This window comes from Microcaecilia unicolor, chromosome 7 (genome assembly GCF_901765095.1).
Source record: "Microcaecilia unicolor chromosome 7, aMicUni1.1, whole genome shotgun sequence".
Classification (NCBI taxonomy): Eukaryota; Metazoa; Chordata; class Amphibia; order Gymnophiona; family Siphonopidae; genus Microcaecilia; species Microcaecilia unicolor.
In genome coordinates, this window is record NC_044037.1 from 134,587,911 (window position 1) to 134,607,545 (window position 19,635).

General features: G+C 48.7%; 2 protein-coding genes across 5 annotated transcripts in view; one reads left to right on the forward strand and one right to left on the reverse strand.

Annotated features, from left to right (window-relative positions):
• Window positions 1-19,635, forward strand: part of YBEY (ybeY metalloendoribonuclease) — a 383,228-nt gene that overhangs the window by 235,848 nt on the left and 127,745 nt on the right. For both annotated transcript variants that reach the window (XM_030210679.1, XM_030210681.1), the window contains exon 5: window positions 1,453-1,610. In XM_030210679.1, coding sequence (XP_030066539.1) covers window positions 1,453-1,610 — 158 coding nt within the window. The remainder of the gene's footprint in view (window positions 1-1,452; window positions 1,611-19,635) is intronic.
• Window positions 10,862-19,635, reverse strand: part of C7H21orf58 (chromosome 7 C21orf58 homolog) — an 872,003-nt gene continuing 863,229 nt past the window's right edge. For all 3 annotated transcript variants that reach the window (XM_030210678.1, XM_030210677.1, XM_030210676.1), the window contains one exon: window positions 10,862-11,212. In XM_030210678.1, the coding sequence (XP_030066538.1) occupies window positions 11,200-11,212 (13 nt within the window). In that variant the 3' untranslated portion in view covers window positions 10,862-11,199. The remainder of the gene's footprint in view (window positions 11,213-19,635) is intronic.

Below are 19,635 nucleotides of genomic sequence, written 5' to 3' on the forward strand. Positions count from 1 at the left end.
ATGGAAGAGAAACGATGGCGAGCTACATGGACCAGATTTGTGAACACACCACAACCACGTTGCAGAAGACATTACTTAAAAACAATAAACAGTTTATAAACTTAGAGAGCTGTAGAGGGAGAGGGGAGAAGGGGTGAGATGGGTAAGGGGGAGGGGAGGGGATAACACAGGTTGGGTTTCTCGAACACATACACTGTTATTGAAACGGTTATTTTGGTTACAGGTAAAGCAATCTTAATGTTAAGGAATTTAATACTCATATAGCGCATAGGCGCTTATAGATATAGGCTAGATGGTGAGAAGGGGGGATAAATGGAGAAGGAAAAAGGAGAAAACTGAATGAGGATGAAGATAATTGTTGTAACTATGCGTGAAATTGACATTGGTTATTGTCTTGCCTCCTCAATAAAAATGATTTAAACATACCTACTTCCTAAGCAAAGGAGGACATAAGGTACCTGCTTCCTTTCTACATTACTCATATATAACTATTATAACAGTTAGGTCACAGAAACACTTTTACACCTGTCTTTCTTAGGTATTATACAGACGTTTCCACTAAACATATATGCTTTTACCAATGATATCTAAACTTGTTAGGCCACATATATATAGTCACCATTAGGTAGTAGAATAGCTTAGATTATTTTCATTTTACTCGGTGAGTGTTTTATAATTTATTGTATATGATTGTTGATGCAAACATTTGTTACAGCATTTATATCCATACTTATCTAATTTCACACTGATAATGTTATATGTTCTAAGTGCCAACCCTTGTGGAACCACTGGCCTAAGTACATATGAGTAGCAACAAGAGCATAGTAGAATAGGTGGTGACATCGAAGTAATTACAAATAGACCAGGTTAGCAGGGGCTAAAAATCTGGATTTGACTATAGAACCAACATGGAATCAAATGTGACTCCTAGATAGTTAAAAGAATCAACAAGGGTCAGAAGGGATTCCTGTAGTTTAGGTGAAAGTATTAAACATAGAAGAAGCCAAGTTTTTGAGGATAAAGAAGAAGGTTGTGAGATTGCACCAGTTGTCAATCAGGTCCAGGCAGGTTTGGAGAGAGGACAGATCAGGATCTTGTAGCCCAGTATCTTGTTTCCAACTGTGGCCAAGCCAGATCACAAGTACTTGGCAGAAACCCATCGCTGCCTGAAACATTGGTAGGATTGTGTTGCTACACAGAGCATATGAAGCTTGGGAAATACAGAGCACTTATGTTATAGATCCAAAATAAAGAAATCATTGCTATGTTATATATAAAGCTGATGTATAAAATAAGCCTGTAAAGACAAGAGAGGCCCAATAGAAGTGCCTCCCTATTTAACTTCTACATGCCAGAATGGTGGTAGATGCACTTTACCACTTTGGAGTAAGAGTTGCCTGTCCAGTATGGATAAGTCTTTCAACACCTCATTTCTTATTGCATGTTTACCAGCACAGGATTACCTTTGATGTGTGGAAATTATTGACAGTTATGGTCAAACCCTCTTTGCACATTCAACCATGGGAAACATTATGTCATCTGGAAGCTGTATTGCCTTGTACACGAGCAAACGTGAGGGTAATTGTCTCTCATGACAACTGCTGTTTCAGGTATGTTTCTGGTTGTAAGCTTTTCTCTCTCATATTTTTCTTCTTTGCAGTTAGCACTCTGTAGGGTAAGGTGGCAGAGTTTGGGCTTAGTTCTAGATGAAGTGTTCATATGCTCTGCTGCCTTTCCATTTCTACTGTATCAATCTTCTTACCTATGCTTGTCTCCCATTTCCTTCTTTATGCATCCACCCTGCTGTCTATGTCCCAGAACCTTTCCCCAGATGACCAGTCCTCAGTCCTTCTCCTACGGGACCATAATATCCTTCAAGGTCTTAATCACTTAATGGTGCCTAAGTGCTATTCTGCAAAGGGAGCATATACAGTGGTGGAGCATGGGTGGGTATCCCATTAAATGAGTTCTTGGGCTGGTGTAAGTGTGAAGAAACAGTGTGTTATAAGATTGTAGAATTGCCTTGATTCTTGAAGTGCATTCTCTAGTTTGGCCAGCAGGTGGTGCCCTCCTAGAGGCTAAAGCGAATGCTACATACCTGTAGAAGGTATTCTCCGAGGACAGCAGGCTGATTGTTCTCACTGATGGGTGACGTCCACGGCAGCCCCTCCAATCGGAATCTTCACTAGCAAAAGCCTTTGCTAGCCCTCACGCGCCGATGCGCACCGCGCATGCGCGACTGTCTTCCCGCCCGAAACCGGCTCGTGCCGGCCAGTCTCATATGTAGCAAGACAAAGAGAAGGGAAGACACAACTCCAAAGGGGAGGCGGGCGGGTTTGTGAGAACAATCAGCCTGCTGTCCTCGGAGAATACCTTCTACAGGTATGTAGCATTCGCTTTCTCCGAGGACAAGCAGGCTGCTTGTTCTCACTGATGGGGTATCCCTAGCCCCCAGGCTCACTCAAACAACAACCATGGTCAATTGGGCCTCGCAACGGCGAGGACATAACTGAGATTGACCTAACAATTTATCCAACTAACTGAGAGTGCAGCCGGGAACAGAATAAATATGGGCCTAGTGGGGTGGAGTTGGATTCTAAACCCCGAACAGATTCTGAAGCACTGACTGCCCAAACCGACTGTCGCGTCGGGTATCCTGCTGAAGGCAGTAATGAGATGTGAATGTGTGGACAGATGACCACGTCGCAGCTTTGCAAATCTCTTCAATAGTGGCTGACTTCAAGTGGGCTACCGACGCTGCCATGGCTCTAACATTATGAGCCGTGACATGACCCTCAAGAGCCAGCCCAGCCTGGGCGTAAGTAAAGGAAATGCAATCTGCTAGCCAATTGGATATGGTGCGTTTCCCCACAGCCACTCCCCTCCTATTGGGATCAAAAGAAACAAACAATTGGGCGGACTGTCTGTTGGGCTGTGTCCGCTCCAGATAGAAGGCCAATGCTCTCTTGCAGTCCAATGTGTGCAGCTGACGTTCAGCAGGGCAGGAATGAGGACGGGGAAAGAATGTTGGCAAGACAACTGACTGGTTCAGATGGAACTCCGACACAACCTTTGGCAAGAACTTAGGGTGAGTGCGGAGAACTACTCTGTTATGATGAAATTTGGTGTAAGGGTCCTGGGCTACCAGGACCTGAAGCTCACTGACTCTACGAGCTGAAGTAACTGCCACCAAGAAATGACCTTCCAAGTCAAGTACTTCAGATGGCAGGAATTCAGTGGCTCAAAAGGAGGTTTCATCAGCTGGGTGAGAACGACATTGAGATCCCATGACACTGTAGGAGGCTTGACAGGGGGCTTTGACAAAAGCAAACCTCTCATGAAGCGAACAACTAAAGGCTGTCCTGAGATCGGCTTACCTTCCACACGGTAATGGTATGCACTGATTGCACTAAGGTGAACCCTTACAGAGTTGGTCTTGAGACCAGACTCAGACAAGTGCAGAAGGTATTCAAGCAGGGTCTGTGTAGGACAAGAGCGAGGATCTAGGGCCTTGCTGTCACACCACACGGCAAACCTCCTCCATAGAAAGAAGTAACTCCTCTTAGTGGAATCTTTCCTGGATGCAAGCAAGATGCGGGAGACACCCTCTGACAGACCCAAAGAGGCGAAGTCTACGCTCTCAACATCCAGGCCGTGAGAGCCAGAGACTGGAGGTTGGGATGCAGAAGCGCCCCTTCGTCCTGTGTGATGAGGGTCGGAAAACACTCCAATCTCCACCGTTCTTTGGAGGAGAACTCCAGAAGAAGAGGGAACCAGATCTGACGCGGCCAAAAAGGAGCAATCAGAATCATGGTGCCTCGGTCTTGCTTGAGTTTCAACAAAGTCTTCCCCACCAGAGGTATGGGAGGATAAGCATACAGCAGACCCTCCCCCCAGTCCAGGAGGAAGGTATCCGATGCCAGTCTGCCGTGGGCCTGAAGCCTGGAACAGAACTGAGGGACTTTGTGGTTGGCTCGAGATGCGAAAAGATCTACCAAGGGGGTGCCCCACACCTGGAAGATCTGACGCACTACACGGGAATTGAGCGACCACTCGTGAGGTTGCATAATCCTGCTCAACCTGTCGGCCAGGACTGTTGTTTACGCCTGCCAGATATGTGGCTTGGAGCACCATGCCGTGACGGTGAGCCCAGAGCCACATGCTGACGGCTTCCTGACACAGGGGGCGAGATCCGGTGCCCCCCTGCTTGTTGATGTAATACATGGCAACCTGGTTGTCTGGCTGAATTTGAATAATTTGGTGGGACAGCCGATCTCTGAAAGCCTCAGAGCGTTCCAGACCGCTCGTAACTCCAGAAGATTGATCTGCAGATCGCGTTCCTGGAGGGACCAGCTTCCTTGGGTGTGAAGCCCATCGACATGAGCTCCCCATCCCAGGAGAGACGCATCCGTGGTCAGCACTTTTTGTGGCTGAGGAATTTGGAAAGGACGTCCCAGAGTCAAATTGGACCAAATCGTCCACCAATACAGGGATTTGAGAAAACTCGTGGACAGGTGGATCTCGTCTCTAGATCCCCAGCAGCCTGAAACCACTGGGAAGCTAGGGTCCATTGAGCAGATCTCATGTGAAGGCGGGCCATGGGAGTCACATGAACTGTGGAGGCCATGTGGCCCAGCAATCTCAACATCTGCCGAGCTGTGATCTGCTGGGACGCTCGCACCCGCGAGACGAGGGACAACAAGTTGTTGGCTCTCGTCTCTGGGAGATAGGCGCGAGCCGTCCGAGAGTCCAGCAGAGCTCCTATGAATTCGAGTTTCTGAACTGGAAGAAGGTGGGACTTTGGATAATTTATCACAAACCCCAGTAGCTCCAGGAGGCGAATAGTCATCTGCATGGACTGTAGAGCTCCTGCCTCGGATGTGTTCTTCACCAGCCAATCGTCGAGATATGGGAACACGTGTACCCCCAGTCTGCGAAGTGCCGCTGCTACTACAGCCAAGCACTTCGTGAACACTCTGGGCGCAGAGGCGAGCCCAAAGGGTAGCACACAGTACTGGAAGTGACGTGTGCCCAGCTGAAATCGCAGATACTGTCTGTGAGCTGGCAGTATCGGGATGTGTGTGTAGGCGTCCTTCAAGTCCAGAGAGCATAGGCAATCGTTTTCCTGAATCATGGGGAGAAGGGTGCCCAGGGAAAGCATCCTGAACTTTTCTTTGACCAGATATTTGTTCAGGGCCCTTAGGTCTAGGATGGGACCGCATCCCCCCTGTTTTCTTTTCCACAAGGAAGTACCTGGAATAGAATCCCAGCCCTTCTTGCCCGGATGGCACGGGCTCGAACGCATTGGCGCTGAGAAGGGCGGAGAGTTCCTCTGCAAGTACCTGCTTGTGCTGGAAGCTGTAAGACTGAGTTCCTGGTGGACAATTTGGAGGTTTTGAGGCCAAATTGAGGGTGTATCCTTGCCGGACTATTTGGAGAACCCACTGATCGGAGGTTATGAGAGGCCACCTTTGGTGAAAAACTTTCAACCTCCCTCCCGACTGGCAGGTCGCCCGGCACTGACACTTGGATGTCGGCTATGCTCTGCTGGAGCCAGTCAAAAGCTCGTCCCTTGCTTTTTGCTGGGGAGCCGAGGGGCCTTGCTGAGGCGCACGCTGCTGACGCGAGCGCGCTGGGGCTTAGCCTGGGCCGCAGGCTGTCGAGAAGGAGGGTTGTACCTACGCTTACCAGAAGAGTAGGGAACAGTCCTCCTTCCCCCCAAAAATCGTCTACCTGTAGAGGTAGAAGATGAAGGCTGCCGGCGAGAGAACTTGTCGAAAGCGGTATCCCGCTGGTGGAGCTGCTCTACCACCTGCTCGACTTTTTCTCCAAAAATGTTATCCGCACGGCAAGGCGAGTCCGCAATCCGCTGCTGGAGTCTATTCTCCAGGTCGGAGGCACGCAGCCATGAGAGTCTGCGCATCACCACACCTTGAGCAGCGGCCCTGGACGCAACATCAAAGGTGTCATACACCCCTCTGGCCAGGAATTTTCTGCACGCCTTCAGCTGCCTGACCACCTCCTGAAAAGGCTTGGCTTGCTCAGGGGGGAGCTGGTCCACCAAGCCCCCCAACTGCCGCACATTGTTCCGCATGTGTATGCTCGTGTAGAGCTGGTAAGACTGAATTTTGGCCACGAGCATAGAGGAATGGTAGGCCTTCCTCCCAAAGGAGTCTAAGGTTCTAGAGTCCTTGCCCGAGCGCGCCGAAGCATGCTCCCTAGAACTCTTAGCCTTCTTTAGGACCAAATCCACAACTCCAGAGTCGTGAGGCAACTGAGTGCGCATCAGCTCTGGGTCCCCATGGATCCGGTACTGGGACTCGATCTTCTTGGGAATGTGGGGATTACTTAATGGCTTGGTCCAGTTCGCCAGCAATGTCTTTTTGAGGACATGATGCATGGGTACTGTGGACGCTTCCTTAGGTGGAGAAGGATAGTCCAGGAGCTCAAACATCTCAGCCCTGGGGTCGTCCTCCACAACCACCGGGAAGGGGATGGCCGTAGACATCTCCCGGACAAAGGAAGCGAAAGACAGACTCTCGGGAGGAGAAAGCTGCCTTTCAGGAGAGGGAGTGGGATCAGAAGGTAGGCCATCAGACTCCTCGTCGGAGAAATATCTGATGTCCTCCTCCTCCTCCCACGAGGCCTCACCGTCGGTATCAGACACAAGTTCGTGGACCTGTGTCTGAAGCCGTGCCCGGCTTGACTCCGTGGAACCACGGCCACGGTGGGAGCGTCGAGAGGTAGACTCCCTCGCCCACACCGGCGAAGCTCCCTCCGCCAACGTCGTCGGGGAGCCTTCCTGGGAGGCTACCGCAGTCAGTACCGCAAGCGGCACCGATGTCGGAGACCTCACCCTGGGCAAGGGGCCAGCTGGCGCCTCACTCGACAGTACCGGTGGCGCAAGCACCCCCGGTACCGGAGGGGAAGGGCGCAACAGCTCTCCCAGGATCTCTGGGAGAACGGCCCGGAGACTCTCGTGCAGAGCGGCTGTGGAGAAAGACATGGAAGCCGATGCAAGTATCGATGTCAGAGTCTGTTCCGGGCGTGGAGGCTGTTCCGGGCTGTCCATAGTGGAGCGCATCGACACCTCTTGAACAGAGGGTGAGCGGTCCTCTCGGTGCCGATGCCTACTGGGTGCCGACTCCCTCGGCGACCCAGAGCTCTCGGGAAGGGGACCGGTGTCGATGCTTCTTCGACTTCTTGGGATGAAGCATGTCACCGGAGCTTCCCGGCACCGACGAGGAGGACGTAGATTCCAACCGTCGCTTCCTCGGGGCCGAGGCCGAAGAAGGTCAGTCTCGGGGGGGGGCTGTACCGCAGGAGCCCTCAGGGTAGGGGGAGACCCACCCGAAGGCTCACCGCCACCAGCAGGGGAATGGACAGCCCTCACCTGCACTCCAGACGAAGCACCACCGTCCGACGACATCAGCAGACGAGGAGGTCCCGGTACCACCGACGCCGACGCAGCCTTCCGATGTCTCAGCCCCGATGCAGAGGGTCGATGCCTCGATGCACTCGATGCAATCGCGGCCGAGGATGAAGGTCTGGACGCTGGCGACGTCGATGCACTCGATACTCCCGGTGCTGATGCCGACGAAGAGCCCGAGAACAAAACGTTCCACTGGGCCAATCTCGCTACCTGAGTCCGCTTTTGTAAAAGAGAGCAAAGACTACAGGCCTGCGGGCGGTGCCCAGCCCCCAGACACTGAAGACACGACGCGTGCCTATCAGTGAGCGAGATTACCCGGGCGCACTGGGTGCACTTCTTGAAGCCGCTGGGAGACTTCGATGTCATGGGCGGAAAAATCGCGCCGGCGAGATCAAAACTCGTAATGGCGAAGATGGCACCACAAAAATGGGGAAGAAAAACTTTGAACCGAGGCCTCCAAGGGGCCTACCCTGACGACGAAAGAAAACTTAACGGGGCAAAACTAGAAATATAGGAAGGGGAACAGACCGAAAAGGTCTCCTTCCGAATGTTTTTTTTTTTTTTTTTTGGTAGCGAAGTCCAAAAAAGACGCGCGAGGTCGACTTTCGGGGCACGAACGGCGTAAATACGACCGTACCGAGCGCGGACAAAAGAAGACTGGCCGGCACGAGCCGGTTTCGGGCGGGAAGACGGCCGCGCATGCGCGGTGCGCATTGGCGCGCGAGGGCTAGCAAAGGCTTTTGCTAGTGAAGATTCTGATTGGAGGGGCTGCCGTGGACGTCACCCATCAGTGAGAACAAGCAGCCTGCTTGTCCTCGGAGAATATATAAGTACACTAGCCGTTAAGCCCGTAAAAACGGGCGAGTATTGCAGCCCTCCTCTCTCCCCTGGCCTCACCCCGTCCACCGATCCTCCCCCCCCCCATATCCAGCGACCCTCCTCTTTCCCTTGGCCTCCCCCTCCCCCCCCATGTCCAGCAACCCTCCTCTGTGCGCCCTGCTCTCACCCCAAGTCCAGCAACCGTGGCCTCTCCCCTCTCCCCATGTCCAGCTACCCGCACCACCGCCGCTCCCTCCCCCCTCCGTGCCGGGCCCCCTGCACTGACCTGACAGCACCTCTCACCTCCGCTTGAAAGCGCTACAGGCTGCCTGCAGCTCTTCCACACGGAGGTGAGAGGCGCTGTCAGGTCAGTGCAGGGAGTGGCGGTTGTTTCGCGCGATGTTCCTTTCCAGGCGGCGTCCGACAATTCGACTCCGTTTCCCTCTCTGACGTCTTGACGCAAGGGCGGGACAGAGAGGGAAGTCTGTACTGCGCATTTGCAAGTGAGTACGGTCACTTGCCGTTTATATGTTTGATAAGTCAAAAAACACCAAGGCAGGTGATCCACCAAATCCAATATGGAAGGTAAAACAGTAAGGCAGACCTTGTAAAAAAAACACAGTTTTGATTCATAAGCAAAAGGTCCATTAATTAATTAAGCATTAGGATGGATCTTCACTTTTCCACACTCTTGGACTACTGTCGTTATTAGAAGATATATAGAGGATTAAGAGTTATGAAATCACTGAAAATGATAATGATGACATTTTTCTTAAGCAATGGGAAGCTATTTTGAACAAATGTTTAGATCTGATGATGTTATTGATAAAAACTGCTAAACAGGAATGTAATGAGGTAAAGGAAGATATAAAGAGTTAGCATTTCTTAAGCAGAATGGCACTTGTTTTGAGTTGTAATATGAAGATTGTAAGAAAAGTGTGAATATGTTTACTAAGGAATTAAAAACCACGAAATCTGAAAATTTTAAAAGAGATGAACAAGACTATAAGGTTGATAATGTATACCCATGGGAGAAAATAGGAAGAAGTAGGAATAGACCAATACCGAAAAACAATGTTAAACAAATTCCCAGACAGATTCCTCCTAGCCCTGGTATCCCATGGTTAGAGAAAGAAAAAGAATGTGTAGTGCTTCAGATGAGATATTTGATCCTTCTGCCTCACTCTACACTACTCCACCTAAGATGAATATTCCCAAACAAGTTTTTCAGATGAACCAGCTCTGGAAACAGAAAAACAGGCTTGAGGAGTACAGTCAGGAGAGGCAGAGGGATCAACACTACTTTCAACAGAGAGGAAGGGGGAGAGGGAGAGGACTATCAACAAGGACCTATTACAACAGGTCCCATTATCAGCCAGAAACTCACAAAAGATCAATAACATACAGATTTTAAACCCAGTTTACATCATTTCAGATAAGGCATTGGATAAAGTAGAAACAGAAGTACTGGCTGAGTAATGATTTATCCTTTGTTCCCACCCCTGCTTACAATGCTTTTAACACAAGAATAGATCTATACAAATTCACCAGAAGATTAAAAATCATGGATTTTTTGCAAACAACACTGCTAGTGGTATGGACAGATTGATCGTCAGGAATTCCAGCAAGTGGAACCCACCAGGGACCTACAAATCCACTCATACATGCCTATGAGAAGTTAGTCCTGAAGGATATTGCATTATTGGAGGATAAGAAAATGAAGAAGTTTTTCAGTATCACCAAATCTCAAAATGAAGCTATTCAATTGAATGGAATTGCGTTCTTTAGATTGTAAGCTCCTTTGAGCAGGGACCGTTCTTCTTTGTTAATGCGTAACCCTAGTAGCGCTCTAGAAATGTTAAGTAGTAGTAGTAATTCCGTTAGCATCAAAGAAGCGGATAATGGTGGAGCTGTGGTGGTTATGAACATTTCAGATTACAAACAAGAAATTTTCAGACAACTTGAAGATGACACCTTTTATTTTAAATTAAGAAGAGATCCCACTGAGGAAATCAAGGCAGAGATTGATTCCCCCATCAAGATAGCTGAAGAAGGTGTGTTCCTGACCAACCATGGACTGAAGTTTTGCAAGTGAAGAATACAATATATATACTTCCTAAAATACATAAGTCTGGGCAGACCCATTGTGGCAGCGATTGGGTTAATTCTGGATTTGTTGACAAATTTTTAAGAATAAAGGTTCCACAGATCACCTCATAGATTAGAGACTCAGCAGATATTATTAACACACTTAAAGAAATACAGGTGATTGGTGATATATTATTGGTAACACAGGATGAAGCTATTACAATAATTAAAGATGCACTGACCAAAGAACGTTTCTGTCAATGCATTCCAGTTGAATTTATAATTGAACTGGCAGCCATTGCTTTGAAAAGGAATTTCTTTGTTTTGACAGTACCTTTTACCAATAAACCAAAGGTACCGTGATGGTATCAACCATGACCTCATCAGTGGCAAACCTCTATGTGGCAGCTTTTGAAGAATTTTTCAAACAAAAACAATGGAGTGAGCACATTTCATGATCTGGAAAGGAACAGAAGAGGGAAAGGAACAGAAGAGGAACTCCAAGCTTTTATGCAACACTGAATGATTTTAATGGTAATCTTAAATTGCAGATGACTTTTAACAAAAAATGCATTCCATTTCTGGATATTAATATTACATATGAAAATGGAACATTTTATAGTGATCTATACAGGAAACCAACAGATAAGATAAGTATTTGGATTTTAATAGATGTCATAAGCGTACTTTTAAGATGAACCTCCCATACAGCCAGTTCCTGAGATTTAAACGGCTATGCTCCAAGGACACCTTTTTTTAAGGAACAGGCTGATGAGATGACAAGGAGATTTCTGTCAAATGGATATCCCATCGAAGCCATTGCAAAAGGATATAATAGAGCTGCAACTGCTGACAGAGACTCACAACTGCAACCTAGAAAAAGAGAATCAAACAAAAAAGTGATATGTGCGCTACCATTCACATATCTCTCAAGAGGCATTATTAACATTCTACGGAAACAGTGGCACATCATTTTATATTTTTACTAGTAAAAAGGCCTGTTTAGAAACGCTATGAAACGGGCGCTAGCAAGGTAAATTCCCCCCCATCCTCCCTTCCTTCCCTCCCGAGTTCCATACCCCTCTCCCTCCCTTCCTTGCTGAGTTGCAGAACTCCCTCCCTCCCGAGTTGCAGACCCCCTCCCTCCCAGTTCAAGGGCCCCACCCGAAGCACATCCACACACCCACCCACACATATGTCCCTCCCTCCCAGTTCAAGGGCCGTCAAGCCCCTTCCACCGCGTTCCAGACTACCCCCTCCCTCACATTCAAAACCCCCCTCCGCTTTAATGTCCCCTGCACCCCCCTACCACGACCCTTTGTACACCACCCTTTCCTCCGAAATACCTCCCCTGAAGCCGTCGCGTACCTCTGCTGAGCTGATGGATCAAGTTCTGTTCTTTCTCGGCTGCAGGGCGTGGCTTCATGATTGAGCATCTGTTGAAGTCTATGTGCGTGCGTCTGACATCAGACGCACGCACAGAAACTTCCACTGATGCTCAATCATGAAGCCACGCCCCGCAGCCGAGAACAGAACTTCGGATCAGTCAGCTCAGCAGAGGTACGCAACGGCTTTATTGATGCGCCGAGTGGGGGGGGGGGTGGTTGTTGCACCACTCAGTGACAGCTGTTTCCCAGGCAGGGGGAGGAGTTGGAATCAGCTGAGAATGTGGGCGGAGCTATTATGATGCCTACGAACACCTCAGGCTTCAGGCTTCACTGCAAGGCTGCTGGCTTCAGAATGTTGGAGCTGCTTTTTATTATATAGGATTTTATATTTTATTTCCAATTATTTTAGCAAATTTCCATGGATATAAAACACTGGCAATTTTTGGTTGACACTTTCAAGCTCTTTTTAGTGGTTCTGCATTTCAGGCATATGTTTTTACTAGTTTTTAACCAAGTATTCCTTGTTTTGAACTGGTTTTTAAGTTTATTTTTGCACTAATTATGTGTGCATGACCTCAGCATACATATAAGTTTGGTTGATACAGGAAGTTTGCTTTCACTACAATCACAGCGTTTTTTGAGAGACTGATGCCAGAACCTGTAAGTATATTGTGCATTTTTAATGGATTCATTTTCTTTTTTAGCCCAGTTAGGCTGTTTTTGTCATCTGTGGTGTTTTTGTTTCTTTTTTAGAGCTTGCAATTTACACCAGTCAGGCCATTTTTGGAATTTTTTTATCAGCTGGGTAAGCCTCTCTGTGTCACGTATACACAGCAGGAACCTGGGTTTGTGAGCCCTTGGGCCACTGCCGAGGAGCAGCAGCGGCAGGAGAATCACCCCAACACCAGATAAGGCAGACCGGAACTGGAACACAGTGGACTGGAGTAAGGCTTCACCTACACTTGGCCACCTTTCACCAAGAGTTGAGCTCTGGGCTTTAGGCGGCCGGTAGGACTTGCAGGACAAGGCAGGACACAGCAGCAAGCTGACAAATACCAGGAACACTAGAAACACGCTGGGTTCCAGGAAAAACAGCAGGCAAACGAACAATCCAGAAACAAGCCGGGTCAGGGCAGGCTGTAGACAGAAGACTAGTCCAATAAACAATCCGGGTCTGGGCAGGCGGCAGGCAGAACAATAGTCCAATAGACAATCCGGGTCTGGGCAGGCAGCAGGCAGAAGAATAGTCCAAAAAACAAGCAGAGTAAAAGTCACCAACATGAAAAGCACAAAGGCACTGCAACACTTCACACCAAAGAAACGCCTCTGAAGAACACTGTTGCAAGGCAACTAGGAACCTTACCAGGTGGTTAATAAAGGCAGGTCACAAGGGAGTTCACCAGGTATGGGTGCTGCTTGGTTCCAAAAAACTCCCAAAACAATCTGGAGAGCTGGAAGATCCGGACCAACATATCTTCTGGAACACGAGAAACGGTAAACCATCACTTCGCAGCATTCCCCAGGTCTAAACCCCGGGGACCGAGATGACTGCGAGCCAGGGACCTGGGCACAACCGTGACAGTATCCCTCCCTTAACGCCTCCCCGGGCTTCTCGGGAGGTCTGGGTTTCCCTGGATCTTCTGGGTGAAATCGGCTAGCACGATAAGGTAGTCTTCCAATGTCCATATCCTTAGGCGCCGGCTGGGAGCTGGCCAGTTGAGGGCGAGACTGGGCTTTGTTTACCAAGCGGTGTTGAGTGCCTGGCACTGGAGTGGAGCTACAGGCCATGGTTTGCTGCAAACTAGTCTTTTGATTCTTTAGATCTCCGGCGCTCCGGATTGTCCTGAAGCTTAGGTCCTGGGGTCGACTTCTTACGTAAAGTGCGGGATCCCTGGCCCCAAGGAGGCGTCTCAGCAGTCCTGTTGGCCAGATCTGGAGACCTGGGCCCGTTACCGGATTCCACTTGGCACTGGCTGATCGGGGTAAGGCACATTCACAGGTCATCCCCCTTGTAAAAGAGTCCTGAGAGTCACTAATATCCGTCCATGAATCTGAATCCTGGTCCAACTGTTCGCCGACCACACTTATCGGTGTCAGGGATGAAACAAAGTTTTCGGCACGACTCGCCCCAGTCCACGATCTCACCTTTACCCCAGTCTAGGACCGGGTTGTGTCTCTGTAGCCAGGGAAGACCTAAAAACGATGGGTTGTACTGCTGAAGGAAGGACATATAGAGAGATATCCTCCCGGTGATCGCCAATCTGTAGGCCCACAGGCACCGTTTGAGTATTTACATAGCCTTGGATACTACCATACACCGAAAAAAGCAGGATGGTCTTAGGTAGTACTTGTGTAGGAATGTTCAGTTGCTGGACTAGAGATGCGGTTATAAAGCTTCCACCTGCCCCAGAATCCAAAAAGACCTCAGTATGCTCCTGTTTATGACCTAGGTCAAGAACCGCTGGCATGAGAAACTGAGTGCGCAGAAGGTTAGAGGACTGGCTTACTACAGTTCCTGCAGTTAATCCTGGCCCTAAAGAGCTGGGTTTCTGTGGGCAGTTGACCGCGTAGTGTCCCGTCTCACCACAGTACAAGCAGAGGTTGAGGGTCCGACGTCGCTGTCTTTCTTGACTTGTGAGAGGGGTATGACCTAATTGCATGGGTTCTGCCGGTGGTTGCGGGGGAATCTCCCGTGTACGAGGAGCCGGTGGTAGCCCTTGTTGACTCTGCATCTTCATACCTATCCTTTCAATGGAACGCCGTTCTTTGCCCCGCTCCTGAAATCGAATATCAATCATAGTGCACAGTTTAATCAGGTCATCCAGCCTGGTGGGAAGTTCGCGTCCGGCCAGCTCATCCTTAATTTGCGGTGCCAGCCCCTGCCAGAAGGTTGCGAGCAGACTTTCATTATTCCAGTCCAATTCAGAGGCCAAGGTGCGGAACCTAATCGCATAGTCCTCTAAGGTCTGGGTTCCCTGTTTGAGTCTCAGGAGTGCAGAAGTAGCTGAAGTAACCTTCCCTGGTTCTTCAAACACTCGTTGAAATGCTCCACGAAGCCCCGGAAATCCTGAAGCACCGGATCGTTCTTTTCCCAAAGCGGGGATACCCAATCTAAGGCTTGGCCAGACAGCAGGGACATTATATAAGCTATCCGGTTTCTCTCCGTAGGAAAATCTTGGGCCTGGAGCTCAAAAATTATTTCGCACTGGTTAAGAACCCTCTATAGCCCTTGAGATTACCGTCATATCTAGGAGGTGACTTTAGACGGATTCCTGATGTGGCCGGATATCTCGCTGGTGCTAAACCGGAGGCATCCGCTGCGGCCCCCATAGAGGCCGCCATCAGTCGCTCTAGCTGCTCCATACATGCTCCCAACGTATGAAGTATCCTGGCATGCTCCTGCAGCGCCTGCGTGAGGGATGATACCTCCAAGCTCATGGGCCTTGCAAACTGTCACGTATACACAGCAGGAACCTGGGTTTGTGAGCCCTTGGGCCACTGCCGAGGAGCAGCAGCGGCAGGAGAATCACCCCAACACCAGATAAGGCAGACCGGAACTGGAACACAGTGGACTGGAGTAAGGCTTCACCTACACTTGGCCACCTTTCACCAAGAGTTGAGCTCTGGGCTTCAGGCGGCCGGTAGGACTTGCAGGACAAGGCAGGACACAGCAGCAAGCTGACATATACCAGGAACACTAGAAACACGCTGGTTCCAGGAAAAACAGCAGGCAAACGAACAATCCAGAAACAAGCCGGGTCAGGGCAGGCTGTAGACAGAAGAATAGTCCAATAAACAATCCGGGTCTGGGCAGGCGGCAGGCAGAACAATAGTCCAATAAACAATCCGGGTCTGGGCAGGCGGCAGGCAGAAGAATAGTCCAATAGACAATCCGGGTCTGGGCAGGCAGCAGGCAGAAGAATAGTCCAAAAACAAGCAGAGTAAAAGTCACCAACACGAAAAGCACAAAGGCACTGCAACACTTCACACCAAAGGAACGCCTCTGAAGAACACTGTTGCAAGGCAACTAGGAACCTTACCAGTGGTTAATAAAGGCAGGTCACAAGGGAGTTCACCAGGTATGGGTGCTGCTTGGTTCCAAAAAAACTCCCAAAACAATCTGGAGAGCTGGAAGATCCGGACCGGACCGGACCGGACCAGCATATCTTCTGGAACACGGGAAATGGTAAACCATCACTTCGCAGCATTCCCCAGGTCTAAACCCCGGGGACTGAGGTGACTGCGAGCCAGAAACCTGGGCACAACCGTGACACTCTGGTTGTTTTATTGTTTAACTTTGCACATTGTTTTAGCACCTACATAAGTACATAAGTAGTGCCATACTGGGAAAGACCAAAGGTCCATCTAGCCCAGCATCCTGTCACCGACAGTGGCCACTCCAGGTCAAGGGCACCTGGCACGCTCCCCAAACGTAAAAACATTCCAGACAAGTTATACCTAAAAATGAGGAATTTTTCCAGTCCATTTAATAGCGGTCTATGGACTTGTCCTTTAGGAATCTATCTAACCCCTTTTTAAACCTAGACATTAGGTTTTTTAGTATGGTGCTGTTAATAAGAATTCTTCTAAGAGTTCTTGTGTTTTTAAAGATTATTTATTTATAATTATGCTTTTATAGGATTTTGTTATTAGATAGTGAATGATTTTATTTTCACTTACAGTGACCCACTGCCCCTGACACAGCTATTTTATACTGGCGAAACATGGCCATGTCAGGCATTTTATGTTAAACTATAGGAAGGGGGGGGGGGGTTGAAAGGGCCGCCCCCGCCGCTGCCCCTCCCCCTCCAAATTTGCGCCCCCCCCCCCGAGCCGTCACCACCCACCTTCCACCCGGCCGGGCCCTCGCTCCGCTATTGAAACAGCGAGGGTCCGGGAACGCAGCACTGAGCTCTGCTGAGCTGCCGACGTCGGCCTTCCTTCTTCTTCTCTGCCTGTCCCACCCTCGTGTGACGTAACATCGTCGAGGGCGGGACAGAGGCAGAGAAGAAGGAAGGGCGATGTCGGCAGCTCAGCAGAGCTTAGTGCTGCGTTCCCGGACCCTCGCTGTTTCAATAGTGGAGCGAGGGCCCGACCGGGTAGAAGGTGGGTGGTGGCGGCGGCGGCGACTCGAGTGGGGGGAGCGTTAGACGGCGGTGTCCCTCCCTCAGAAATGCGCAGTACAGACCCTCTCTGTTCCGCCCCCCCCGTCATCACATATTGACGCGGGGGCGGGGCAGAGAAGATCTCTACTGCGCATTTGCGAGTGAGTACGACTCTCGCCTTTTATATATATTGATTTCTGGGAGCTTTTAATCTATGATTAAAAATTGTGTTGTTTGTTTTTTTTTTAAAGATCTGCCTTGTTGTTTATATTCCATAAGTACGTAAGTATTGCCATACTGGGCCAGACCGAAGGTCCATCAAGCCCAGCATCCTGTTTCTAACATTGGCCAATCCTGGTCACAAGTACTTGGCAAGATCCCAAACAGTACAATTCATTTTATACTGCTTATCCTAGAAATAAGCAGTGGATTTTCCCCCAAGTCCATTTTAATAATGGCTTATGGACTTTTCTTTTAGGAAGCTATCCAAACCTTTTTAAAACCCCGCTAAGCTAACTGCTTTTATCACATCTGGATTTTCAAAAGGTGTTTGACAAAGTACCCCATGAAAGACTCCAGAGGAAGTTGGAGAGTCATGGGATAGAAGGTAGTGTCCTATTGTGGATTAAAAACTGGTTAAAAGATAGAAAACAGAGAAGGGTAGTTAGTGGGGTTCCCCAGAGGTCTGTGCTGGGACTGCTGCTTTTTAACATATTTATAAATTACCTAGAGATGGGAGTAACTAGTGAGGTAATTAAATTTGCTGACGACACAAAGTTATTCAAAGTTGTTAAATAGCGAGAGGATTGTGAAAAATTACAAGAGGACCTTACGAAATTGGGAGACTGGGCGTCTAAATGGCAGATGACGTTTAATGTGAGCAAGTGCAAAGTGATGCATGTACATAAGTACATAAGTAATGCCACACTGGGAAAAGACCAAGGGTCCATCGAGCCCAGCATCCTGTCCACGACAGCGGCCAATCCAGGCCAAGGGCACCTGGCGAGCTTCCCAAATGTACAAACATTCTATACTTGTTAGTCCTGGAATTGTGGATTTTTCCCAAGTCCATTTAGTAGTGGTTTATGGTCTTGTTCTTTAGGAAACCGTCTAACCCCTTTTTAAACTCTGCTAAGCTAACCGCCTTCACCGCATTCTTCGGCAATGAATTCCAGAGTTTAATTATGCGTTGAGTGAAGAAAAATTTTCTCCGATTTGTTTTAAATTTACTACACTGTAGTTTCATTGCATGCCCCCTAGTCCTAGTATTTTTGGAAAGCGTGAACAGACGCTTCACATCCACCTGTTCCACTCCACTCATTATTTTATATACCTCTATCATGTCTCCCCTCAGCCATCTCTTCTCCAAGCTGAAAAGCCCTAGCCTTCTTAGTCTTTCTTCATAGGGAAGTCGTCCTATCCCCGCTATCATTTTAGTCGCCCTTTGCTGCACCTTTTCCAATTCTACTATATCTTTCTTGAGATGCGGCGACCAGAATTGAACACAATACTCAAGGTGCGGTCAGACCATGGAGCGATACAACGGCATTATAACATCCTCACACCTGTTTTCCATACCTTTCCTAATATTACCCAACATTCTATTTGCTTTCCTAGCCACAGCAGCACACTGAGCAGAAGGTTTCAGTGTATTATCGACAACACCACCCAGATCCCTTTCTTGGTCCGTAACTCCTAACGTGGAACCTTGCATGACGTAGCTATAATTCAGGTTCTTTTTTCCCACATGCATCACCTTGCACTGCTCACATTAAACGTCATCTGCCATTTAGCCGCCCAGTCTCCCAGTCTCGTAAGGTCCTTCTGTAATTTTTCACAATCCTCTCGCAAATTAATGACTTTGAATAACTTTGTGTCATCAGCAAATTTAATTACCTCGCTAGTTACTCCCATCTCTAAATCATTTATAAATATATTAAAGAGCAGCGGTCCTAGCACTGACCCCTGAAGAACCCCCACTAACTACCCTTCTCCATTGTGAATACTGCCCATTTAACCCCACTCTCTGTTTCCTATCCTTCAACCAGTTTTTAATCCACAATAGGACATTACCTCCTATCCTATGACCCTCCAATTTCCTCTGGAGCCTTTCATGAGGTACCTTGTCAAACGCCTTTTGAAAATCCAGATACATAATATCAACCAGCTCCCCTTTGTCCACATGTTTGTTTACTCCTTCAAAGAATTGAAGTAAATTGGTCAGGCAAGATTTCCCCACACTAAAGCCGTGCTGACTTGGTCTCAGTAATCCATGTCCTCAGATGTGCTCTGTAATTTTGTTTTTAATAATAGCCTCTACCATTTTCCCCGGTACCGACATCAGACTCACCGGTCTATAATTTCCCGGATCTCCCCTGGAACCTTTTTTTAAAAATCGGCGTTACGAGGAGTCACGTGATGTGCTAGAGGGAGCAGGACGCGAGGAGAGCTCTCTCTGAGGAATCTGGCCCCCTTTGCAGCTTAAATCTAACCCTGCGCAACAGAACAGCGGTCCAAGAACACCAGCGGATAGTCCAAAGTGGCATGGACAAATTTGTGGATTCCACTTCTAAAGGGGATGGCGAGTAGAACAAGTAATCGCGACAAAGAAAAGCCTCGGGTGGAAGACGCATTGGCGGAAACAAAATGGCCGCCGGGTGGAAGCGCGGGATTCTCTAAGGAGCAACTCACACAGCTGATAGCGGTAGTGGAAGCCGCCATAGAACCGAGGCTGGAGAAACTCTCGACGCAAATTGTAAACTTTACAGCATCGCAGGCGGAGCTCACCCGGCAAACCGGAAAA